Source organism: Ornithorhynchus anatinus, unplaced genomic scaffold (genome assembly GCF_004115215.2).
Source record: "Ornithorhynchus anatinus isolate Pmale09 unplaced genomic scaffold, mOrnAna1.pri.v4 scaffold_264_arrow_ctg1, whole genome shotgun sequence".
NCBI classification, from domain to species: domain Eukaryota; kingdom Metazoa; phylum Chordata; class Mammalia; order Monotremata; family Ornithorhynchidae; genus Ornithorhynchus; species Ornithorhynchus anatinus.
Window position 1 is genome coordinate 3,657,731 of NW_024396743.1, and position 19,039 is coordinate 3,676,769.

The window sequence follows — 19,039 nt, forward strand, 5'->3', positions numbered from 1 at the left end:
CGTTCTTTCAGTCGTAATTACTGAGCGCTTACCGTGGGCAGAGCACTACAGTTAGGCGCCTAGGAAAGTACGGCGCGACAATAAACAGCAGCAGCAGCAGCGTGGCTTAGCGGAGAGAGCCCGGGCTTGGGGGGGGGGGGGGTCAGAGGACGTGGGTTCTAATCACACCTCTGCCACTTCTCTGCTGTGAGATCTTGGGCAAGCCGCTTCACTTCTCTGTGCCTCAGTTATCTCATCTGGAAGATGGGGATGAAGACTGTGAGCCCCAGGTGGGACAACCCGGTTACCTTGCCTGCACCCCGGCGCTTAGAACAGTGCTCGGCCCCTAATGAGCGCTTAGTTAAAAAGCATCATTCCCTGCCCGGAACAGTCATGTTCCGACCACGTCTGCAACATATCCACCCGGTCACGCGCCCGGGCTCTAAGATGCTCAAGGGCAGGAACTGGACCTCGTGCCGTAGTGGATGCCTACCTGTTCTTACGCCCAGCTGGCACCGACGAGATGAGTCGGACTCTTTAGACGGGACGAGTTCCGCCGCGGGGGTTTGGCTTGTTCTGACAAGGCGACTTCTGTTAGCTTGCGTACCGGGCCGACCGTAGCTTAAGCGGCAGGGAACGTGGCTTTTCTGCAGCTCGCCACGTCCTACCTCCGGCCCGGAACGCCCTCCCTCCTTACGCCTGCCAGACGATGGCTGGCCCCTCCCTTCGAAGCCTTATTGAAAGCCCATCTCCTCCAAGAGGCCTTCCCTGACTGCACCCTCCTTTCCTCTTCTCCCACTCCCTTCCCCGTCACCCCGACTCGCTCCCTTTTCTCCATTCCCCCACCCCGCCCTCTTTCCCAGTCCCACGGCACTCTGGTCCTCATCTCTCATTTATTTATTTCTCTTCGCCTCGGTCTCCAGCGCTCTAGATTGTCAGCTCGTTGAGGGCAGGGAATGTGTCTGTTACATTGTCCTCTCCTAAGCGCTCAGTAGGGTGCTCCGCACAGGAAGCACTCCAATACGATTTTGTCCTCTCCCAGGCACTTAGTTTCGTGCTCTGCGCCCAGGAAGTGCTCAATAAATACCATGGCTCGATCGATATAAACCGAAAGGGCATTTTGGGAGAGCACAAAGGACGCATTCCCTTCCAGCCTAGCTTAGATTTAGCATTCATTTCCTCATCCCCCACTCCCTTACCCCTTTTTATTATGGACGTGACCCCCCCCCACACTGACCCTTCACCAGAGAGCCCCCCCCATCACCACCTTGGGTAGGACCCCCCCCCGACCCCTCTAAGAAGACGCCAAACCAAGAGGTAGTAAAATTTTATCTTTATTTGGCCAATGTGTTCCACGCCGCCGACGCGGTGTGGAAACGCTTCGAGAACTTGAAGAGTTTGATTCCTGCTCAGATATTCCCGCCCCCCCGACCTCCCCCAGACCCCCCGAAAATCATTCGTATCCTGGTCTGTTGCACCGGGCTCCAGGGCCCTGCCTCGTGACGTGGAAGAACATTCCATGGGTCAGAGCTGATGCACCAGGAAAAACCCAAAAAACCCAAAAAACTGAAATGGCACCCTGTTTCGGCACGGGGTGGGCGGCGATTGGCTTCGTCGTGGCTCTCGCCCAAACAACGGCCTACATCCGAGGTGCACTGGGGGTGAGGCGGGGGTCGGGAGAGGACGACGGTGTCCTCGAAACCAAGATCCAAGGGTCACCCCGTTTATCCACATTAACACTGGTGAGGAGGGGAGAGTCCCTGGTTTATCCCGGCCGGGGGCGGGGGGGATGAGCGGGGGGCTTCCGGGGAAGAGCGGATTAAGGTGAGCCTGCCGGGAACCCGACAGAGGAGGCTCTTCCCGAAAAAAGCATACCGACACACCGGCGACCACCTGCGACTCGCCCGTCTTAAGCAATGAGGACTCGCGCCTTTAAACTTTACAACCTGCTGCCGCCCCGACCCAAACCCGTGTACAAACAAAGAACAAAAGGTACATCACAGTAGAAAAGAAAAAAAAAAAATTCAAATAAAGACTCTCTCACCAGGGCAGGCTGGGCTACTGGAGTCCAAAACCTTCCCCCCTTCCCCCCGCCAAAAAGGAAAAAAAAAAAAAAAGGTTAAACGGCCAGAGACATTCAAATTTACAGGTACGTTGGGACGAAGTATTACTTTAAAAAAAAAAAAAAAAATCCCTGGATTTCCATCAACGTTCTCCTTCGGTTTTCGATTCTTACGCGTTTTGCAGATGCGTTCTGCGGCTTTTGGGGGGCGGGGGATACAGCTTGATGGTGTAGTGTCTTATTTTGGGGAAAAAAAAAACCAACTCTCTCCTCTTACAGTTCGTCTCTCAAATTCTTCTGGTCGTCGTCCTCCTCTAGGTCCGGCTCTTCCGCTTCTTCGAGATCTTCCAGGTCCTGGGGGTTTTAGATAATTAACGATAACGGCATCGGGTAAGCGCTCTCCACGTGCCGGGCACTGTCCCGAGCGCCGGGGTGGATGGGAGTGAATAATAATAACGTTGGTATTTGTTAAGCACTTACTATGTGCAGAGCACCGTTCTAAGTGCTGGGGTAGATACAGGGTAATCAGGTGAGGCTCACAGTTAATCCCCATTTTACAGATGAGGGAACTGAGGCACAGAGAAGTTAAGTGACTCGCCCACAGTCGCACAGCTGACAAGCGGCAGAGCCGGGATTCGAACTCATGAACTCCGACTCCCAACCCCGGACTCTTGCCACTGAGCCACGCTGCCCACGTGGGGCTCACCGTCTCGATCCCCATTTTCCGGACGACCCGGAGAAGTGGAGCGAATTGGCCGAGGTCACACGGTGGCGGAGCCGGGATTAGAACCCATGACCCTCTGGCTCCCAGGCCCGGGCTCTAACCGCTACGCCACGCCGTTTTACGTAAGACACTGAAGAGGAGACCCCCGCCCCCAGCCCCGGTCACCGACCAGTAGGCCCGAGGCCTCCTGGAGCTCGGCCCGCACACCTGGCCTCGGCGCCGGCCAACGGACCGGTTATTCCTGTCACCCGACCTCCCTGACGTCACCGTGAGGCGGTTTTCCGTGTCTTCGAACGGGAGAGCCACCGACTCTTCCCTGTCCGGGCGGGGCCGGCCCGACCGGAATTTGGTGAGCCAACACAACCGGGCCCGCTCCGGAATTAGGCTCCCGAGAGGAGGCCCTGAACCCACCCCGGGGGGCGGTGGGACTTGAGTAATACAAATTGAGTAATTTGCTGAAGCGCTTACTATGTGCCAGGCCCCGTACTAAGCGCTGGGATGGAGAGAAGCCAATCGGGTTGGACACGGTCCCCACATGGGGTTCACGGTCTCACGCCCCGTTTCCCAGATGAGGGAACCGAGGTCCAGAGAAGCGAAGAGATTTGCAAGCCGTGCGGCGGGGCCGGGATTAGAACCCATGACCTTCGGACTCCCAGGCCCGTGCTCGATCCACGACGCCGCGCCACTTTTAGACAGAGTTAGGTAGGCGGCGGCGGCGCCCGAGAGGAGGGTGGCGATCCCGTCACGCCAGCCGACCACCCCATTGGGTGCTGGGAGAACTCCCTAGGCGGCCTTACCCAGGCCCGGCCCGTAACGGGGAGTGTCAGGTGAGTGGCCCGAAGTTGTCAAAAATAGTCGTTACGGCTCGACAAAAGCCCCGGGAATTTAAGGGGGGGGGGGGCCGGGGAGGGTGTCGAGAGGTTCCGTGGAGGGCAGTTCTTGGCCTAAAACGCCCCCCGGCCGCGAGCCTCTCCCCCCGAGGAGCCCCGCGAGGGAGACGTCTCTCCCCCCGGCTCCTTGCCGGCCCGCTCCGCCGTATCCGACACTCCCCGGCGCTCGGTACGGAAGCGGCGTGGCTTAGTAGCTTAGAGCCCGGGTAGTCAGAAGGCCCTGGGTTCTAATCTCTGCTCTGCCACACGTCCGCTGCGTGACTTTGGGCAAGTCACGTCGCTTCTCTGGGCCTCGTCTGGAAAATGGGGATTAAGAGCCCCATGTGGGACGGGGCCTGTGTCCGACCTGATTAACTGGCACCTCCCCCAGAGCTCGGTACAGTGCTCGGCGCCTAACGAGTACCTTTTTTTGGAAATACGTATTTTTTAATACGGCCCAGAGTAAGCGCTCGGTAGGCATCTCCTAAGAGCCCCCGGAATAACCCCCTCCGCCTCCCGCGACTTCCCCTCCGTTTGTTTAGCGTCGCCATGGGAGCAGGGCCGGGCCCAGGTCCTATAAGTAGATCTGCGAGGCGGGGCCGGTCCGGACGCCGGATTCCGCGCATTCCGCCCTCCCTCCGGCCCCCCGGATCCCGCGGGGACCCCCCCGGGGCCCCGGCCGGAGCGGGGAGGGGAGGTCGCTTACGTCATCGTCGGCCGCCCCGTCCTGTCCGCCGCTCTCCAGGAACTTGGTGAACCCTTCTAACGTCCTCTCCCCGTTGTAGTCGATGACCTGTTGGAGGGACGGGGGGGGACGGTCAGCGATTCGTTCACTCGTCCTATTTACCGGGCGCTGAGCACTTGGGAGAGGAAGACGGGACGATGAACGGACGCGCTCACAAGGCGAGTTGGCGAGGCCTAACTTGGGTGCAGTTCTGTCCCTCAGAGCAGGAGCAACCCCCTCAAACGACACACACACACACCCCACCCCCTCTTTTTAAGAAGGTTGAAGTGGTTCCCCGAACCACAGCGTATACGCACACCCTGATGCCCCTATCTTGAAATTACATATTACAAATGACATTTCTTCCTAGTACTATCCGTCTTCCCCTCCGGGCCCGTTACGCGACTGGGAACTGTGGCTGCTAGATCTGTTGTATCCAACTCTCCCAACCTCTTAAAGCACACACAGTAAGCGTTTAACAAATCAAGCAGTCAGAGGGGCAACGGGGGAGGAGAGGGACCACCCTCCGCCCAGTCCGCCCAGCTCCCCTCGCCCCGCCCACGGGACCCTCCCCGCCCGCGGGGCTCCTGACCGTTTTCTCGGCGCTGGCCGGGAAGAACTTGAGCGTGGGGAAGCTGTGCACTTTGACCGCCTCCACCTCGTTGGCCGTCGAGTCCATCTTGGCGATGACCACGTTCTCGTGGTCCTTGAAGGCCTCGCCCAGTTTGTCCCAGATGGGCGCCAGCTGCTTGCAGTGCCCGCACCAGGGGGCATCTGGAAACGGGGGCGGGGGACGGGGGAGGACGACGAGGGGCCGTCAGGCGGTTTCCACCCCAGGGCGCCCCGCGACCCCGGCGGCCGACGGCCCGAGGTTACTTACAGAACTCCACGAAGACGTTCTTCTTCTCGTCGAAGGCGACCTCTTCGAAGTTTTTGCCCACCAGGACCTTGACGGGCTGTTTATCCCAGTCGGCGGGAAGGTCCTGGCTCATCAGGTGCGGCTGAAAGCGGGCGGGGACACGGGAGCCGTCAGCGGCCCCGGCAGTTGATCGGTCCCAGGGCGCCCCGAGGGTTTTTTTTTTTTTTAACGTGGTGTCGGTTAATAATAACGATGACGGTACTTGTTAAGCACTTATTACGTGCCAAGCACTCTTCTAAGCGCTGGGGCAGGCACGAGGTCATCAGGTTGTCCCATGTGGGGCTCACAGTCTTCATCCCCATTTTGCAGACAAGGGACCGAAGCCCAGAGAAGTGAAGTGACTTGCCCAAGGTGACAGAGCAGACAGGTGGCGGGGCCGGGATTGGAACCCACGTCCTCTGACTCCCAAACCCGGGTTCTTTCCACAGAGCCACGCTGCTCCTCTAAGCGCTTACTAAGTGACAAGCACTGCACTGAGCGCTGGGGTAGAGACAAAGTAATCAGGTTGGACCCGGTCTCCCGTCGGGCTCGCAGTCTTCATCCCCATTTTCCAGAAGAGGGAACTGAGGCCCCTCCACTGGAAAATGGAAAATTTCCCTCCTCTGGAAAATGGGGATGAAGTCCGTGAGCCCCACGTGGGACGGGGACCGCGTCCGACCTGACAAACCTGGATCCGCCCTCGTGCTCGGAACGGACCGTAAGCTCGTCGGGGGCAGGCAGTGGGTCTCTATTGTTGGACTGTCCTCTTCCGAGCGTTCGGTACACGGTAATCGCTCAATAAACGAAACCCAGTGAACGAACGGAGTAGGTGCTTAGCAGGTACCAGAATTATTATTGCTATTACGACCCGGATGCCGTTTGCCGTGCCCGCCGCCGTCCGCGGACACCGGGTCCGGGGCTCTCACCTTGACCTTGCCCTCCAGGAAGCGGTCGCAGAACTCCTTGATCTTGTCCGCCGTCAGCTCGTCCGACTCGGGCTTGTACTTGGTCATCTCCTCCTCCAGGGTGATGAGGCGGACGGCCGGGCACTCCTCTTTCTTCAGGCCGAAGAACTCCAGGATCCGCTGGTTGTCCGTGTGGTCGCTGTCGATGAAGATGAAGAGGATCTTGGGAGGGAGAGGCGAGCCGAGGCGTTAGCGGGGGGCCCGATGCCCGTCCCCAGGCCCCCCACCCGGCAGAACCGCCCCCCTTCCGTTCCCCGTGGGGCTCACGGTCTCAATCCCCCTTGTTCAGATGAGGTCACCGAGGAGAAGTGAAGTGACTGGCCCGAGGTCACCCAGCAGACGAGCGGCCGGGCCGGGATTAGAACCCACCACCTTCTGGATCCCAGGCCGCTACACCACGCTGCTTCCCAGCCTGTTTCTACTGTTCATTTCCCTCCGGCCCACGGATCTCCTCTGGCTGGAGGAGAGCTAGAGGAAGCGGATGGAAGTTGACAGCGTGGCCCAGTGGCTACAGCCCGGGCCTGGGAGTCAGAAGGTCACGGGTTCTAATCCCAGCCCCCTCCACTTGTCTGCTGGGTGACCCTGGGCAAGTCACTTCGCTTCTCTGGGCCTCGGTTCCCTCGTCAGGAAAACGGGGATAAAGACCGGGAGCCCCGTGTGGGACGGCACGTCCGACCCCATCTGCTTGTACTCCCCCGCCGCCGCTTAGTACGGTATCCGGCGCACAGGAGGCGCTTACAGATACCACCGTGATTAGTAAGGGTTGAGACTCCTCGGGCGCCGGCCTGTCCGTTTTGAAAACGGGGGGACGGCCGGGAGCCCGTCGGGACGGAGGGGCGGCCGAGGCCCGCCGGGTTTCCGTTGCCCGGGGCCGGGGGGAAGCCGGGGTACCTTGCCCTTGAAGCTGCCAGCCGCCTTCTTGAAGTTGTTCAGCTTGCCGTCGTAGTCGGCCACGCTCTTGGGCAGGAAGAGCAGGATGTGCGTCTTGATCTCGCCCCCGAAGATCTTCGGGGCCGTCTGTGGATGGGCACGTCACGACGGGGCGGTGTTCAGAGGAAAAAAAGCGGCGGTCGGTCATCCCTCAGACTCGCCCCTTCTCCCTCCCGCCCACTCCGGTGCCGGGAATCCCGGGGTTCGGAGGTCACGCCCCGCCCCCACCCCCGAACGCCAAGCCAGAGCCACTTCCCGCCTCCCCCGGAAGCGTCGAGGGAGAAGTCCTCCGGACCGGCGCCTCGGCGGGGAACGGGTCCGCCCCGGCGTCCTCTCCCGAGCGCTCAGTCCGCACGTGGGGGAGGGTGGGACGAAAGAAGTCCCGGGCGGGCCGACGCCGGGTCCTACCTGCTCCGTGAACTCGATGACCAAGGGCAACTGGTTCTGCTTGATGAAGTTGGACAGGTTCTCTTTGGTGACCTCCCCGGAGAAGCTGTTGCGGCCTTCGTCGAACTGGGAGCGGGGAGGGGGGGCGGGGGAGAGCGGGCCAGTCGGTTAGGTCCCGCGGGGGCATTTCCGACTCCCGCGGCCGGGCCGGGGATCCGAGCCGCGGGGATCTCTCACCCGCCCGCGCCCTCCCTCCGGCCTGGAACGCCCTCCCGATGACCGCTCTCCCCCCCGCCCTCCGTTCAGAGCCTTACTGGAGACCCGCCTCCTCCAAGAAGCCCTCCCTGACTACGCCCTCATTTCCTTTTCTCCCACTCCCTCCTGCATCACCCTTTCACTCGCTCCCTTTATTTCCACGGCGTTTGTAATAACGACAACGGCGTCTGTTAAGCGCTTACTACGCGCCAACCGCCGGTCTAAGCGCTGGGCTAGAGACAAGGTCACACAGCCGACAAGGGGCGAAGCCGGGATTAGAACCCACGATCTCTGACTCCCAAGCCCCGCCTCTCTCCGCTACGCCACGCTGCTTCTAAGTCCCGAGTCATCTATTTCTATTAACGTCTATCTCCCCCTCGAGAATGTGGAGATAGACGTTGTGGAGGGCGGGGAACGTGTCTACCTACTGCTAAACTGTACTCTCCCGGGCGCTCAGGACGAAGCTCGTCATGAGCAGGGAACGCGTCTGTTCCACCGCCCTCTCCCAGAGCTCGGCACAGCGCTCTGCACGCAGTAAGCGTTCACCACCACTACATTTGGGCCCCGCCTCTCCGCTGAGCTCCAGTCGGACGGCCCGTTTCGCCGTCACCGAGCCCCCGGACCCACGGCCCGGCCCAGTGGCAAGAGCCCCGGCCTGGGAGTCGGAGGACGTGGGTTCCGATCCCGCCACTTGTCGGCCGGGTGAAGGCCGGGAGCCCCACCTGGGACGGGGACCGGGTCCGACCTGATTATCTCGTACCCGCCCCAGCGCTTGGGAACGGCGCCCGACGCTTAAATACCACAGTAATTATTATTGCTCACGAACGGAGGTGCCTGAAGAGGGAGGGAACTCGATCCCCAAAGGGGCCGCGGCCCCAGTCCCGTTGCGGGGAAGGGGAGGCAGAGACACCGACGACGCCTCGGGCCCCTTCTCCCAACTGGGAAGCGCCTATTTCCGCCCCGGGTTCTGGGAAGCCTCTAGATTCCCGTCGAGCTGACGGGGCTAGCGGGAAGTTGGCCCAGGGCCAGCTGCCAGTCCGGTTTCTCGAGCCCGGTCGGCGACCACCCCCGCCTCGGTGAGTCACGGCGCTCCCCGGCTCGGGGCGGGAGGAGCCGGGGAGCGACCGGGCCCGGTAGGGTGAGGGCAATCGGGTTGGACCCGGTCCCTGTCCCCCGTGGGGCTCGCCGTCTCGAGCCCCATTTTCCAGGTGGGGGAACTGAGGCTCGGAGAAGTGAAGCGACTGGCCCGGGGTCACCCGGCAGGCAAGGGGCAGAGCCGGGATCAGAACCCACGACGTTTCGACTGCCGGGCCCGGGCTCTAGCCATCCCGTCGGACGTCTGGAGCTCCGGGCCCAATCCGGCCCACTTCCGGAGCCCCGGGCGCCGAGCACGCACCCAACTTCTACTCCCGGAGCACCGGCTCCGTGCCGAGCACCGAACTGATCCGACGTATTTCTGGAGCGCTGGCTGGGATTTCACTTCCCCCTTTCTTCCTCCACCCCTGCCAGCCTGACCGGGCTTTGCCAGGAACCTCTCTTGCCCCGCCTCTCAACCATTAGGACACAGGACTCTAGCGGGGGATTTTCTGGACGCTCCCCCCATGCCTCACTGCCAATCCTGGACCCAGAGGGCAGCGTGGCCTGGCGGACAGGGCCCAGGCTCGGGAGTCAGAGGTCGCGGGTTCTAACCCCGGCCCCGCCACTCGTCTGCTGGGTGACTTTGGGCCAGTCACTTCACCTCTCTGGGCCTCAGGGCCCTCATCCGGAAAATGGGGATTAAGGTTGGGAACAAACCCATCCCAACGCTTGGAACGGTGCCGGGCACACAGTAAGCGCGGAACAACTGCCAACATTATTATTATTTATTTATTCCGAGTCGGACGGACTTTCCGCGGTGAGGCCCCTCTAGGCTAGAAGCTCGTCCTGGGCAGGGGACGAGTCTGTTACGGTGTTATACTGGGCCCTCCGAGCTCAGTACGGTGCTCTGAGCCTAGGAAGCGCTCAATAAATATGACCGATGCCCGCGGGGGCGATCGCCAAGGCTGACGGGCGAGTGCGCCCTTCCAGCCGCGCTCCGGGATCTCACTCGGGGAGAGGGGGCACCGGAGGGTGGGCAGAGCCGTCCCCACCGTGTTGGCGCCGTGCCCCGTGGCGTTTGCCAAGCGGTGCCCGGGGCCTGAAGGCGGCGGTAAGAGAAGCTCCTTCGGCCCCGGGGCTGCTCCGCGACCTCGGCCGAGTCGCTTCCCTTCTTCCAAACCCTACTAGAATCACACTGGGCTTACGCTGTGCAGAACCCTGAACTTAGCGCTCGGGAGCGTCCGATACAACAACAAAGAGACACATCCCCTGCCCACAATGAGCTCACAGTCTAGAGAGGGAGGGAGACAGGAAGCGATAAAGAAATCACAGCTATGTACGCGGGTCCCGTGGATAATGGATACCAGAAAAATCAGCCCCTCCAGACCGTCGGCTCCTTGCGGGCCGGGAACGCGCCTGCCAATTCGTCCTCCCTCGAGCGCTCGGTAAGGCGCTCGGCGCACGGCGAGTGTTCATTAAATACGACCGCATAAGCCAGCTGCCCCCAACTTCGACTCTGCCCCCGCGGCCCTCCGGCCCGGCTCCACGTCAGCTCGGCTGATTAAGAGGTCAGAGTCGCTCCGGGCCCCATCGCTTCCCGGTGCCCTTCGACCTCCCCGAATCCCGTCGGGAAGGGCGGCTTCCCCCCCCCCCCCCCCCCCGCCTCCGGGAAGGAGTCGGGGGGAGACTCCGACCCGGTCCGACGAGGCCCCCCGGATCCCGGATGGGTTCGGTCCAGGCCCCCGACACGAGAGCGGTCTCTTTGCCCTCGAGAAGCGGCGAGGCCCAGCCGGGTGACCCGGGGGCGAGCCGCTCCGCTTCTCTGGGCTTCCGGTTCCTCGGCTGCAAAACGGGGACGGAGACGGTGAGGCCCAGGTGGGAGAGGGGATTGTGGCCAACCTGATTAGCCTGTAGCCCCCTCCCGGCGCTCAGTACGGCGCCTGGCACGTGGGAAGCGCTTAAACACCGGCCCGGAGAATAAGACGGGCATCGAGCGGGCCAGTGAAGCACCAAAGGCAGAGCCGCGCCTCCCCTTCCCAGAGGGCTCAAATCCACCAACCGACTCAATCCGGATGCCTACATTTTGCCTTTAGGATTATTATATTACCCCGATCGCCCTGTACTTCCCCCAACGCTTAGAACAGTGCTCTGCACATAGTAAGTGCCTAACAAATACCAACATTATTATTATCACGTTATTATATTTAGTCAGCGCTTCCTACATGTCCAACACCAGGAGGAGGGGAGGCCGGGACTGAGGGCCCGTTTTTACAGACGAGGGAACCGAGGCCCGGATAGCTGAGCCGACTGCCCCGTCCCCCCGACCCCTCGCCAGGCCGGGTTTTCAGGAGAGGAGCAGCGTGGAAACAGCCCGGGCCCGGCAGTCGGAGGACCCGGGTTCTCATCGCGGCCCTGCCGCCCGCCTGCTGTGACCCTGGCCAAGTCGCTTCCCTTCCTCCGGGCCTCCGTTCCCTCATCTGGAAAATGGGCACGAAGAGCGCGAGCCCCACGGGGGACGGGGACTGTGCCCCACCGATCATCCCGCATCTACCCCAGTGCTTAAAAGGGCGCTCAGCACGTAATAACCGCTTAATACCACGCTACTATTGTTGTGATTATTAAACAGGCTGCTCCTCTCCCACGTGGATACCGGAGACTCGCTCTCCTGTGGGGAGTCGGGAAAACCAGTTCCAGTCCCGGCCGGGCCGTGCGACCCTGGGGCAAGTCACAACCTCTCTGGGCCTCCGTTTCCTCCTCTGCAGAACAGGGCCGAGAGAGGACGGGGGACTGCCCGGCCTATCCGGTCTCCGCCTCTGCCCTGGGCGGAGTCTAACGGCTTAATCTCATAATTGCTACGATTATCAGGGATATTTAAGGGCCACAACTGCTCGCTTCCACCATTTTTTTTTTTTTTTTACTTTATGGCATTTCTTAAGCGCTTACTACACGCCGAGCACCGGCCCGGGCGCCGGGGTAGATCCCCGTTCAGCGGGTCGGAGGCGGACCCTATCCCACCCGGGGCTCACGGTCTAAGGAGGGACGGCGGGCGGCCCGGAGAAGGGAAGCGACTCGCCCAAGGTGGCACGGCGGACCCGGGCTCTTTCCACTAAGCCACGCCGCTTCTCATTAGGAAGAGAGCCAGGGGAATAAGTGCCCACGAACTTCGATCCGGACCTTTCAAGCACTCGATAACAACGATAACTGAGATCTCTGTTAAGCGCTCACTACGTGCCAGGCACCGGAACTAAGCGCCGGGGCGACAGATCGGGACGGACACACTCCCTGCCCCGTACAGTCTCGATCCCCATTCTACCGAGGAGGTGACCGAGGCCCAGAGTAGTGGGCGAATGTAGGCCAGTCTCTCAGTCGTATAGACTGAGCGCTTACTGTGTGCAGGGCGCTGTACCGAGCGCTTGGAAAGGACCATTCGGCAACCAATCGCTTCACCCTCCCGGGCCTCGGTTACCTCCTCGGTAAAATGGCGATCGAGACGTAGGACGGGGACCGACCCTACCCCGATGACCTCCGCATCCGCCCCGGCGCTTACAAGAGGGCTGGACACACAGCAGACGCTTAAATCCCGTCGGCCTCATCATCGTCACCGCCGTCTTCCGGGGACGAGGACGACAGACCCCGTTTGCTTGGATCCACCCCGCTGCCCAGGAGGGTGCCCGGCACCTAGTAAGCGCTTAACAAACATCACTATTAATCTGATGATCGTCCGCGGACGACCCAGTGGGGCCGAAGCGCTGGCGCCCCCCGCAGCCCGGTGGTGGACGTGCCCCCGGGGGCAGAGCGCGGGGGCAGTGCCCGCGCGCCGCCCGCCTCACCTTCTTGAAGAGGACGACGCCGTCCTCGTCCAGCTGGTACTTGGCGAAGACCTCGCCGCCGGACGTGATGCCGAAGGGGATGTCGTCGATGGACTCGGCCGCCGCCAGGAACTGCTTGGCCGGCTCCGATCCCGCATCCTGGAGGGCAGGCGGGGGCACCGGAAGGAGACGGTAACCATCGTGGCGCCTGGGAAGCGCCCGCCACGTGCCGGGCCCCGGCGGGCGGATCCCCCCGCCCCGAGATCCCTACCTTGAAGAAGCCGACGACGGCCACGTCGCTCGACTCCACCAGGGCCTCGGCGGCCGCGACGTCCGGCAGGGTGGCGGCGGCCGGGCCCGTCCGCTTCTTCAGCCAGTTCACGATGTCGTCCGCCTCCCTGCCGGCTGGACACAGATCGGGGCCGTTGGTTCCATCGCTCGTCCGATCCCGTCTGTCGCGCGCTCACGGCGCCGGGGAGGGGACGCTACGGCGGTAAGCGGGCGCGTGCCCGCAGCGGGCTAGCCCCTCAGATCCCCCCGCCCCCCTAAAAGCGCACCTCCTCCGAGAGGCCTTCCCTGACCGCACCTTCCCTTCCTCTCCCCCCTCCCGCGTCGCCCCGACTCGCCCGCCCCGGCCCCGCCTGGGTCCGTATCCCTCATTTATTTCGATTAAAACCCGTCTCCCCCTCTACGCCGTAGGCTCGCCGAGGGCGGGAACGTGTCCGTATACTGTTCACCCTGTCCTCTCGCAAGCGCTCAGTACGGTGCTCCGCCCACCGTAAGCGCTCCATAGATACCGCTCGGTCCGGATCCGGGCGGGAGAGGGCTGGGGAGGCAGCGCGGTCTAGGGGAGAGGGGCGGGAAAGTGGGCGTCTAAACCCAGCTGGGTGGCGGGACTCTGGGCCAGGCGCCTCCCCCCCTCCCCGGCCTCGGTCTCCTCCTCCGTAAAATGGGGAGAAGACCAACCGAACGCCCCAGGTGGGGCCGGCGACCGTGTTTTGGGCAAAATGATGTTTCGGGGCGCTATTTCAGCCATCATTCGCGAAGCCGACATGGGGGGAGATCCTCAGAGCCGTTTTGTTTTTAAGATGTAGTGAGAGGAAGCACTGACACCCGCGTTCCTTTAGAAGACTTATTCTGAGCCAAGAGTACCCTTTCTATCCATTATTATTAATAACGATAGCGGTACTTGTTAAGCATTTACCGTGCGTGCCTAAGCGCTGGGGAGGATACAAGCAAACCGAGTTGGACCCGCTCCCCGCCCCACATGGGGCTCAGTCTCAATTCCCGTTTTACAGATGAGGAAACTGAGGCCCAGAGAAGTCAAGCGACTCGCCCGGGGTCACGTCACACAACGGACCGATGGCGGAGCCGGGCAGAGAACCCACGACCTTCTGACTCCCAGGCCCCGGCTCCAGCCGCGCCGCCGGGCCGCTTCTCCCGCCGCCGGGCGCCGAGGCCCGATTTCCCCGCCCTTCTGCCCGGGGTGGAGCCACGGCCCCTCGACGCCTCGGTTTTCTCATCTGTAAAATAGGGCTAATGCCTGCCTCCACCCTCCCCTCCCGGGGCCGCAATAAAGATGAAAGGTTTGGGGAAGTACCCCGGGCTCCTTAAGCAGAGGGAGAGAGGGTCCGAGACCAGAGGGCTCGAAGGCCTCCGACTCTCTCTCGTGGCCGGCCTCAGATTGAGAATGCTAATGGTAATAGCAACAGTAATAACGACGATATCTGTCGTGGGCTTACTATGTCGATCGTATTTACCGAGCGCTTCCTACGCGCCAGGCGCCGTACTGTTTTTGTCTGTCTCCCCCGATTAGACTGTAAGTCCGTCAATGGGCGGGGACTGCGTCTCTCTGTCGCCGAAGTGTACATTCCAAGCGCTTAGTACAGTGCTCTGCACATGGTAAGCGCCCAATAAATACTATTGAATGAATGTGCTAAGCCCTGGGGCGGGGGACACAAGCAGATCCGGCTGGACGCAGTCCCCGTCCCCCACGGGGCTCGCACTCTTGATCCCCATTTTACAGCTGAGGCCCAGAGAGGGGACGTGGCTTGGCCGAGGCGAGTGGCGGAGCCGGGATCAGAACCCAGGTCCTTCCGGCTCCCAGGCCCGGGCTCTAGCCACCGGGTCACGCCGAGGAGCCGCCCCTCCCGGGGCTCCGGCAGAAAGAGGTTCTAATCCCACGCCTGCCGCGTGTCTGCCGGGTGACCTTGGGCAAGGCGCTTCCCTCCTCTGGGCCTCGGTTTCCTTACCTGTAGAGCGCGAGCCCCGTGTGGGACGGGAACCGGGTCCCACCTTATTGCCCCGTATCTACCACAGGGCTCGGCACGTGGTAAGCGCTTAACAGATACCGCGGCGGTTTCCGTCGTCATCGGCAGTATCATCGTCTAACACCCGAGCCTCACCGGTGTCCTCTCCCGGGCCGGCCGGGAGACCCTCGGTCTGCCGACTCCGAGGCGGTTTCCCCATCCCATCGCTCGGTCCGGCGCAGAGCACTCGGAGCACCCGGTAAGCGCTCAATAGATACCACCCGTCGGCAGACGGATCGTTCTTTTGAATTCCACCCCCGACGGCCGGGAGGCGCCGGGGCTCTTAAGGAAGCCGCCTGGCCGGCGCCCGGCGCCATCGGGTCCGGCTCGTCCCGGGCTCGACCCGGCCCCCTCCCGTTCCCCCCCGCCGCCCGACGGGCCGGACCCCGGTCGGGGAAGTTGGCTGCCCGGCCCGCGGGCCTCTCCGCGACCGGACGGACGGTACCTGTGTACTCCTTGGGGGAGGCCGTGTCCCCGTTCTTGAAGAACTTGATGGTGGGGTAGCCTCGGACCCCGTACTGCTGGGCCAGGTCCGACTCCTCCGTGGCGTCCACCTTGGCCAGTCGGATCTCGGAGCCTTCGGCCTTCAGCTTGCCGGCGGCCTTGGCGTACTCGGGGGCCAGGGCTTTGCAGTGACCGCACCAGGGGGCGTCTGCCGGGGGGGGGACGGGGGGACGGGGACGTTAGCGGGGGCCGGGGAGGGTGGACGGTCGCTCGGTCGGATCGACCACGCGCTCACCGCGTGCGCTGACCGCTCGGGAGAGCCCCGCGGGCCGCCCGTCGGACCCCGTTCCCCGTCGAGCCCCCGCCGCCCCCGTCTCCCGTGCGGTCGCGCGACGGCGGAAGGCCGGCTAGGCCCCGCGCACGGCGACCCTCGTCAGAGCCGCACCCGGCCCGGCTCGGGGGAGGACTTTAAAACCTCCCGAGGTTAGCATCTTCGTCAACTCGGGGGAGAGGCGGCCCCACGCCGACAGCAAGGCGTCGGTCCGGCGACACGCCACATCGGACCGACGTCCGGCTCGCGGGCGGAGGCGGCGGCCGACTCGGATGCCGGGGTCCCCCCTCCTATCGATTGAGAGCTCCCTGGGGGGGGGCGGGGGCGGGAAAGGAGGCGGCGGGAGGTGGTCCCCCGGGGGCTTAAAGTTCAGACGGGCCGACCCTTCTGACGCCAAGACAGGAAGCCCGCCAGGTAGACGGCACGCATGAGGACGCCTCGCTGAGCAAGATTGCTTCCATTTTAGGTCCTCGAGTCAAATTGATGGTATTTATCGAGCGCTCGCCGCGTGCACAGCACCGGATTGGGCGTTCGGCAGCGAGCTTCGGAGGGGGGAGACGGACCTGCCTAAAATAATTTCCAGACCGGTGGAGGTCGGCGTGAGGGCCGGCCCCCCCCCGGGACCGTTAAACCGTCAACTCCTCCCGGGCGGGGAGCGGCCCGAGCTCTTCTCGCAGCGCTCTGCACGCGGTCAGCGAGCCCCCGGTTCCGCGTCCCGCCGCGTTAAGAGAAGCGACGTGGCTCGGGGGCGACAGCCCGGGCTCGGGAGTCGGAGGGCGTGGGTTCGGATCCCGGCCCCGCCGCTTGTCAGCGGTGGGACCTTTGGGCAAGTCACTTGAGTTCCCTGGGCCTCGGTTGGAAAATGGGGATGAAGATGCCCCACGTGGGACAACCCGATCACCACGTATCCCCCGCGGCGCTCAGAACAGTGCCCGGCACATAGTAAGCGCTTAACAAAATGCCATTATTATTATTATTATTACGCGGCCGAGCCAAACGTCAGCTTCCGAGGTTTTTTCCGAGGCTGAACTGGAGGACTCTGGGCACTGACACGGCTCCGAGGAGCCGACGTCCGTCTCCCCCGCTCGACCGTAGGCTCGTTACGGGCCGGGAAGGGGTCGGCCACCTCTGCCGTACTGGACTCTCCCAAGAGTAAGTGCTCAACGAACCCCGGCGACCGACTGACTAAGCGGCCGGCCGTCCGCCCGGACGACGAGCTCGGCCGCCGGTCGACTGGTTCGCGGAGAAGCCCGTAGTGGCCCTCGAGGCTTAGCCCACGGAACGTTTCTCCCGCTTCGGCTGTACTGGCCTCTCCCAAGCACTTCACACGGTGCTCTGCACGCAGTAAGCGCTCCATAAACACCACCGACAGATAGAATAATGATACTAACGACGGTCTTTGTCGAGCGCTTACTCTGTGCCAAGCCCCGTTCTAAGCGCTGGGGTAGGTAGGAGGTCATCAGGGTGTCCCACGGGGGGGCTCGCGGTCTTCGTCCCCGTTTTACAGATGAGGCACAGAGAAGCCAAGCGACCTGCCCGTCGTCGGGCGGAGGCGGGATCAGAACCCACGACCGGGCCCTCGCCGCTGAGCCGCGCCGCTCCTCCGACGCCGGGGCTCTGCCCCAACACGTGCGGAGTCCCCTGACTCTGGGGGAGGGGAAACTGAGTCAGCAGGCCGGCACCGCCCACGCCCTAGACGGGGCACTCGGCGCCGGAGGCCGGGGCCATCCCCCCGCCCGGCTCGACCCCTCTCGGCCGCGGGCGCGGACCGGGACTGGGCTCCGGGGGTCGGCGCGGGGGCGCTGTCCTGAGCGCTCGGGAGGGTCCCACCCGGAAGGGTTCGCTCCGCCGCCCTCCCGACCCACGACGGGCGGGCTCGCTCGTCGCCGCTGAGCGGGGTAGGCCCGGGGAACCACCGGCGGCGTTTACTGAGCGCCGGCTGCGTGCGGAGCGCCGCGCTAGGCGCTCGGGGAGGTCGACGCGCTCCCCGACCCACGGGGGCTTCCTCGATAACCACCACCGGCCGGGCCCCGGGTACGATCGGTGGTATTTCCCGGGCACCTCCAGCGTCCCGAGCGCTTGGGAGGGTCCAACTGGGCCGAGCGGCCGGCCCCTCCCCGACGCCCAAGGGCTCGCCGCGCAACCACCACCGGCTGACGCCGGTGTACCATCGGTGGTACTTACCGAGCACTTACCGTGCGCGGCGCGCCCGTACTAAGCGTTCGGGACGGTCCGATCCACCACGTCGACGGTACTCGCCGAGCTCTCGCGCGCAGCACGCCGTACTAAAGTCTCGGGACGGCCCCGTCCACCCCATCGGCGGTACTTACGGAGCACTTAAGCGCGGCACGCTGTACTAAGCGCTCGGGGGAGCCCCATCCTGCCAGGTTATTGGCGACACTCCCCACCCCTGCAACGAGCTCGCTCAGCTACTCGTTTGGTTGCCCGCCTCCCCCTTCTAGACCTGGAGCCCGTCATCGGTCGCCCAGCCGTCCGTTCCCAGCGCTCGGCGCATAGTAAGCGCTCCACGGATACGACTCGGGAGCCCCCCGTCGTGGGTTCCAATCCCGCCCCCGGGGGCCCTGGGCCCGAGGCGACCCCGGCGCTTAGAACGGAGTAGGCGCTTAATAAATAGCGGCGTTTATCGCTCCTAGTCGCCGAGCGCTTGGACGACCACCGTCATCGCTACTCGCTGAGCGCTCCGGGCGTGCGGGGGGGGCGGGTGGAGTGGGCGCTCGGGAGAGTCCGACGCGCTCCTCCTCCCCGCCCCGGTCACTTACAGAACTCCACCAGGAGGAACTTGTGGGCCGCCAGGGCCTCCTCGAAGTTGCTCTTCTTCAGGACGAGGACGTGGTCCTCCTCTTCGGGGGCGTCGGCGCGGACGCCGCCCGCCAGGGCCAGGGCCAGGGCCAGGCAGAGCAGGCCGCCAGTCGGCATGTCGGCGACAGGGAAAGAAGGAAGGAAGGAAGGAAGGAAGGAAGGACGGGGGAGGGGAGGGGCGCGACGCTGTCGGCGACAGAGGAGGAGGAGGAGGAGCAGCAGCAGCCGCGGCGACGGCGCCAGAGGGAGGAGCAGCGGACGGGCGCGCGGGCCCGCCGGGCCTCCCTTTTATAGGCGCCGCCTCCCCCCGGCCCCGCGGCCCCGGCTCCCATTGGCCGCCCCCCGCGGGGCCCGCCCGCCCCCCGCCTCTGATTGGCCGGAGCCGCCGAGGGCGACCCCGCCGCCCCATTGGCCGAGAGGCCGGCGCTCCCCGCCGTCCCCCGGCTCCCATTGGCC

At 63.6% G+C, this 19,039-nt stretch overlaps 1 protein-coding gene across 1 annotated transcript; it reads right to left on the minus strand.

Annotated features, from left to right (window-relative positions):
* Positions 1-1,297: 1,297 nt before the first annotated feature.
* Positions 1,298-18,767, minus strand: P4HB (prolyl 4-hydroxylase subunit beta). Its single transcript, XM_001517176.5, has 11 exons — positions 18,544-18,767; positions 15,434-15,640; positions 12,951-13,084; positions 12,701-12,838; positions 7,560-7,664; positions 7,113-7,238; positions 6,183-6,383; positions 5,239-5,359; positions 4,951-5,132; positions 4,341-4,427; positions 1,298-2,395 (listed from the first exon to the last, which is right to left on the minus strand). Exons 1-11 carry the CDS (start codon positions 18,698-18,700, stop codon positions 2,315-2,317), a joined length of 1,539 nt encoding a protein of 512 aa, XP_001517226.1. The 5' UTR covers positions 18,701-18,767; the 3' UTR covers positions 1,298-2,314.
* Between the last annotated feature and the right edge of the window lie 272 nt (positions 18,768-19,039).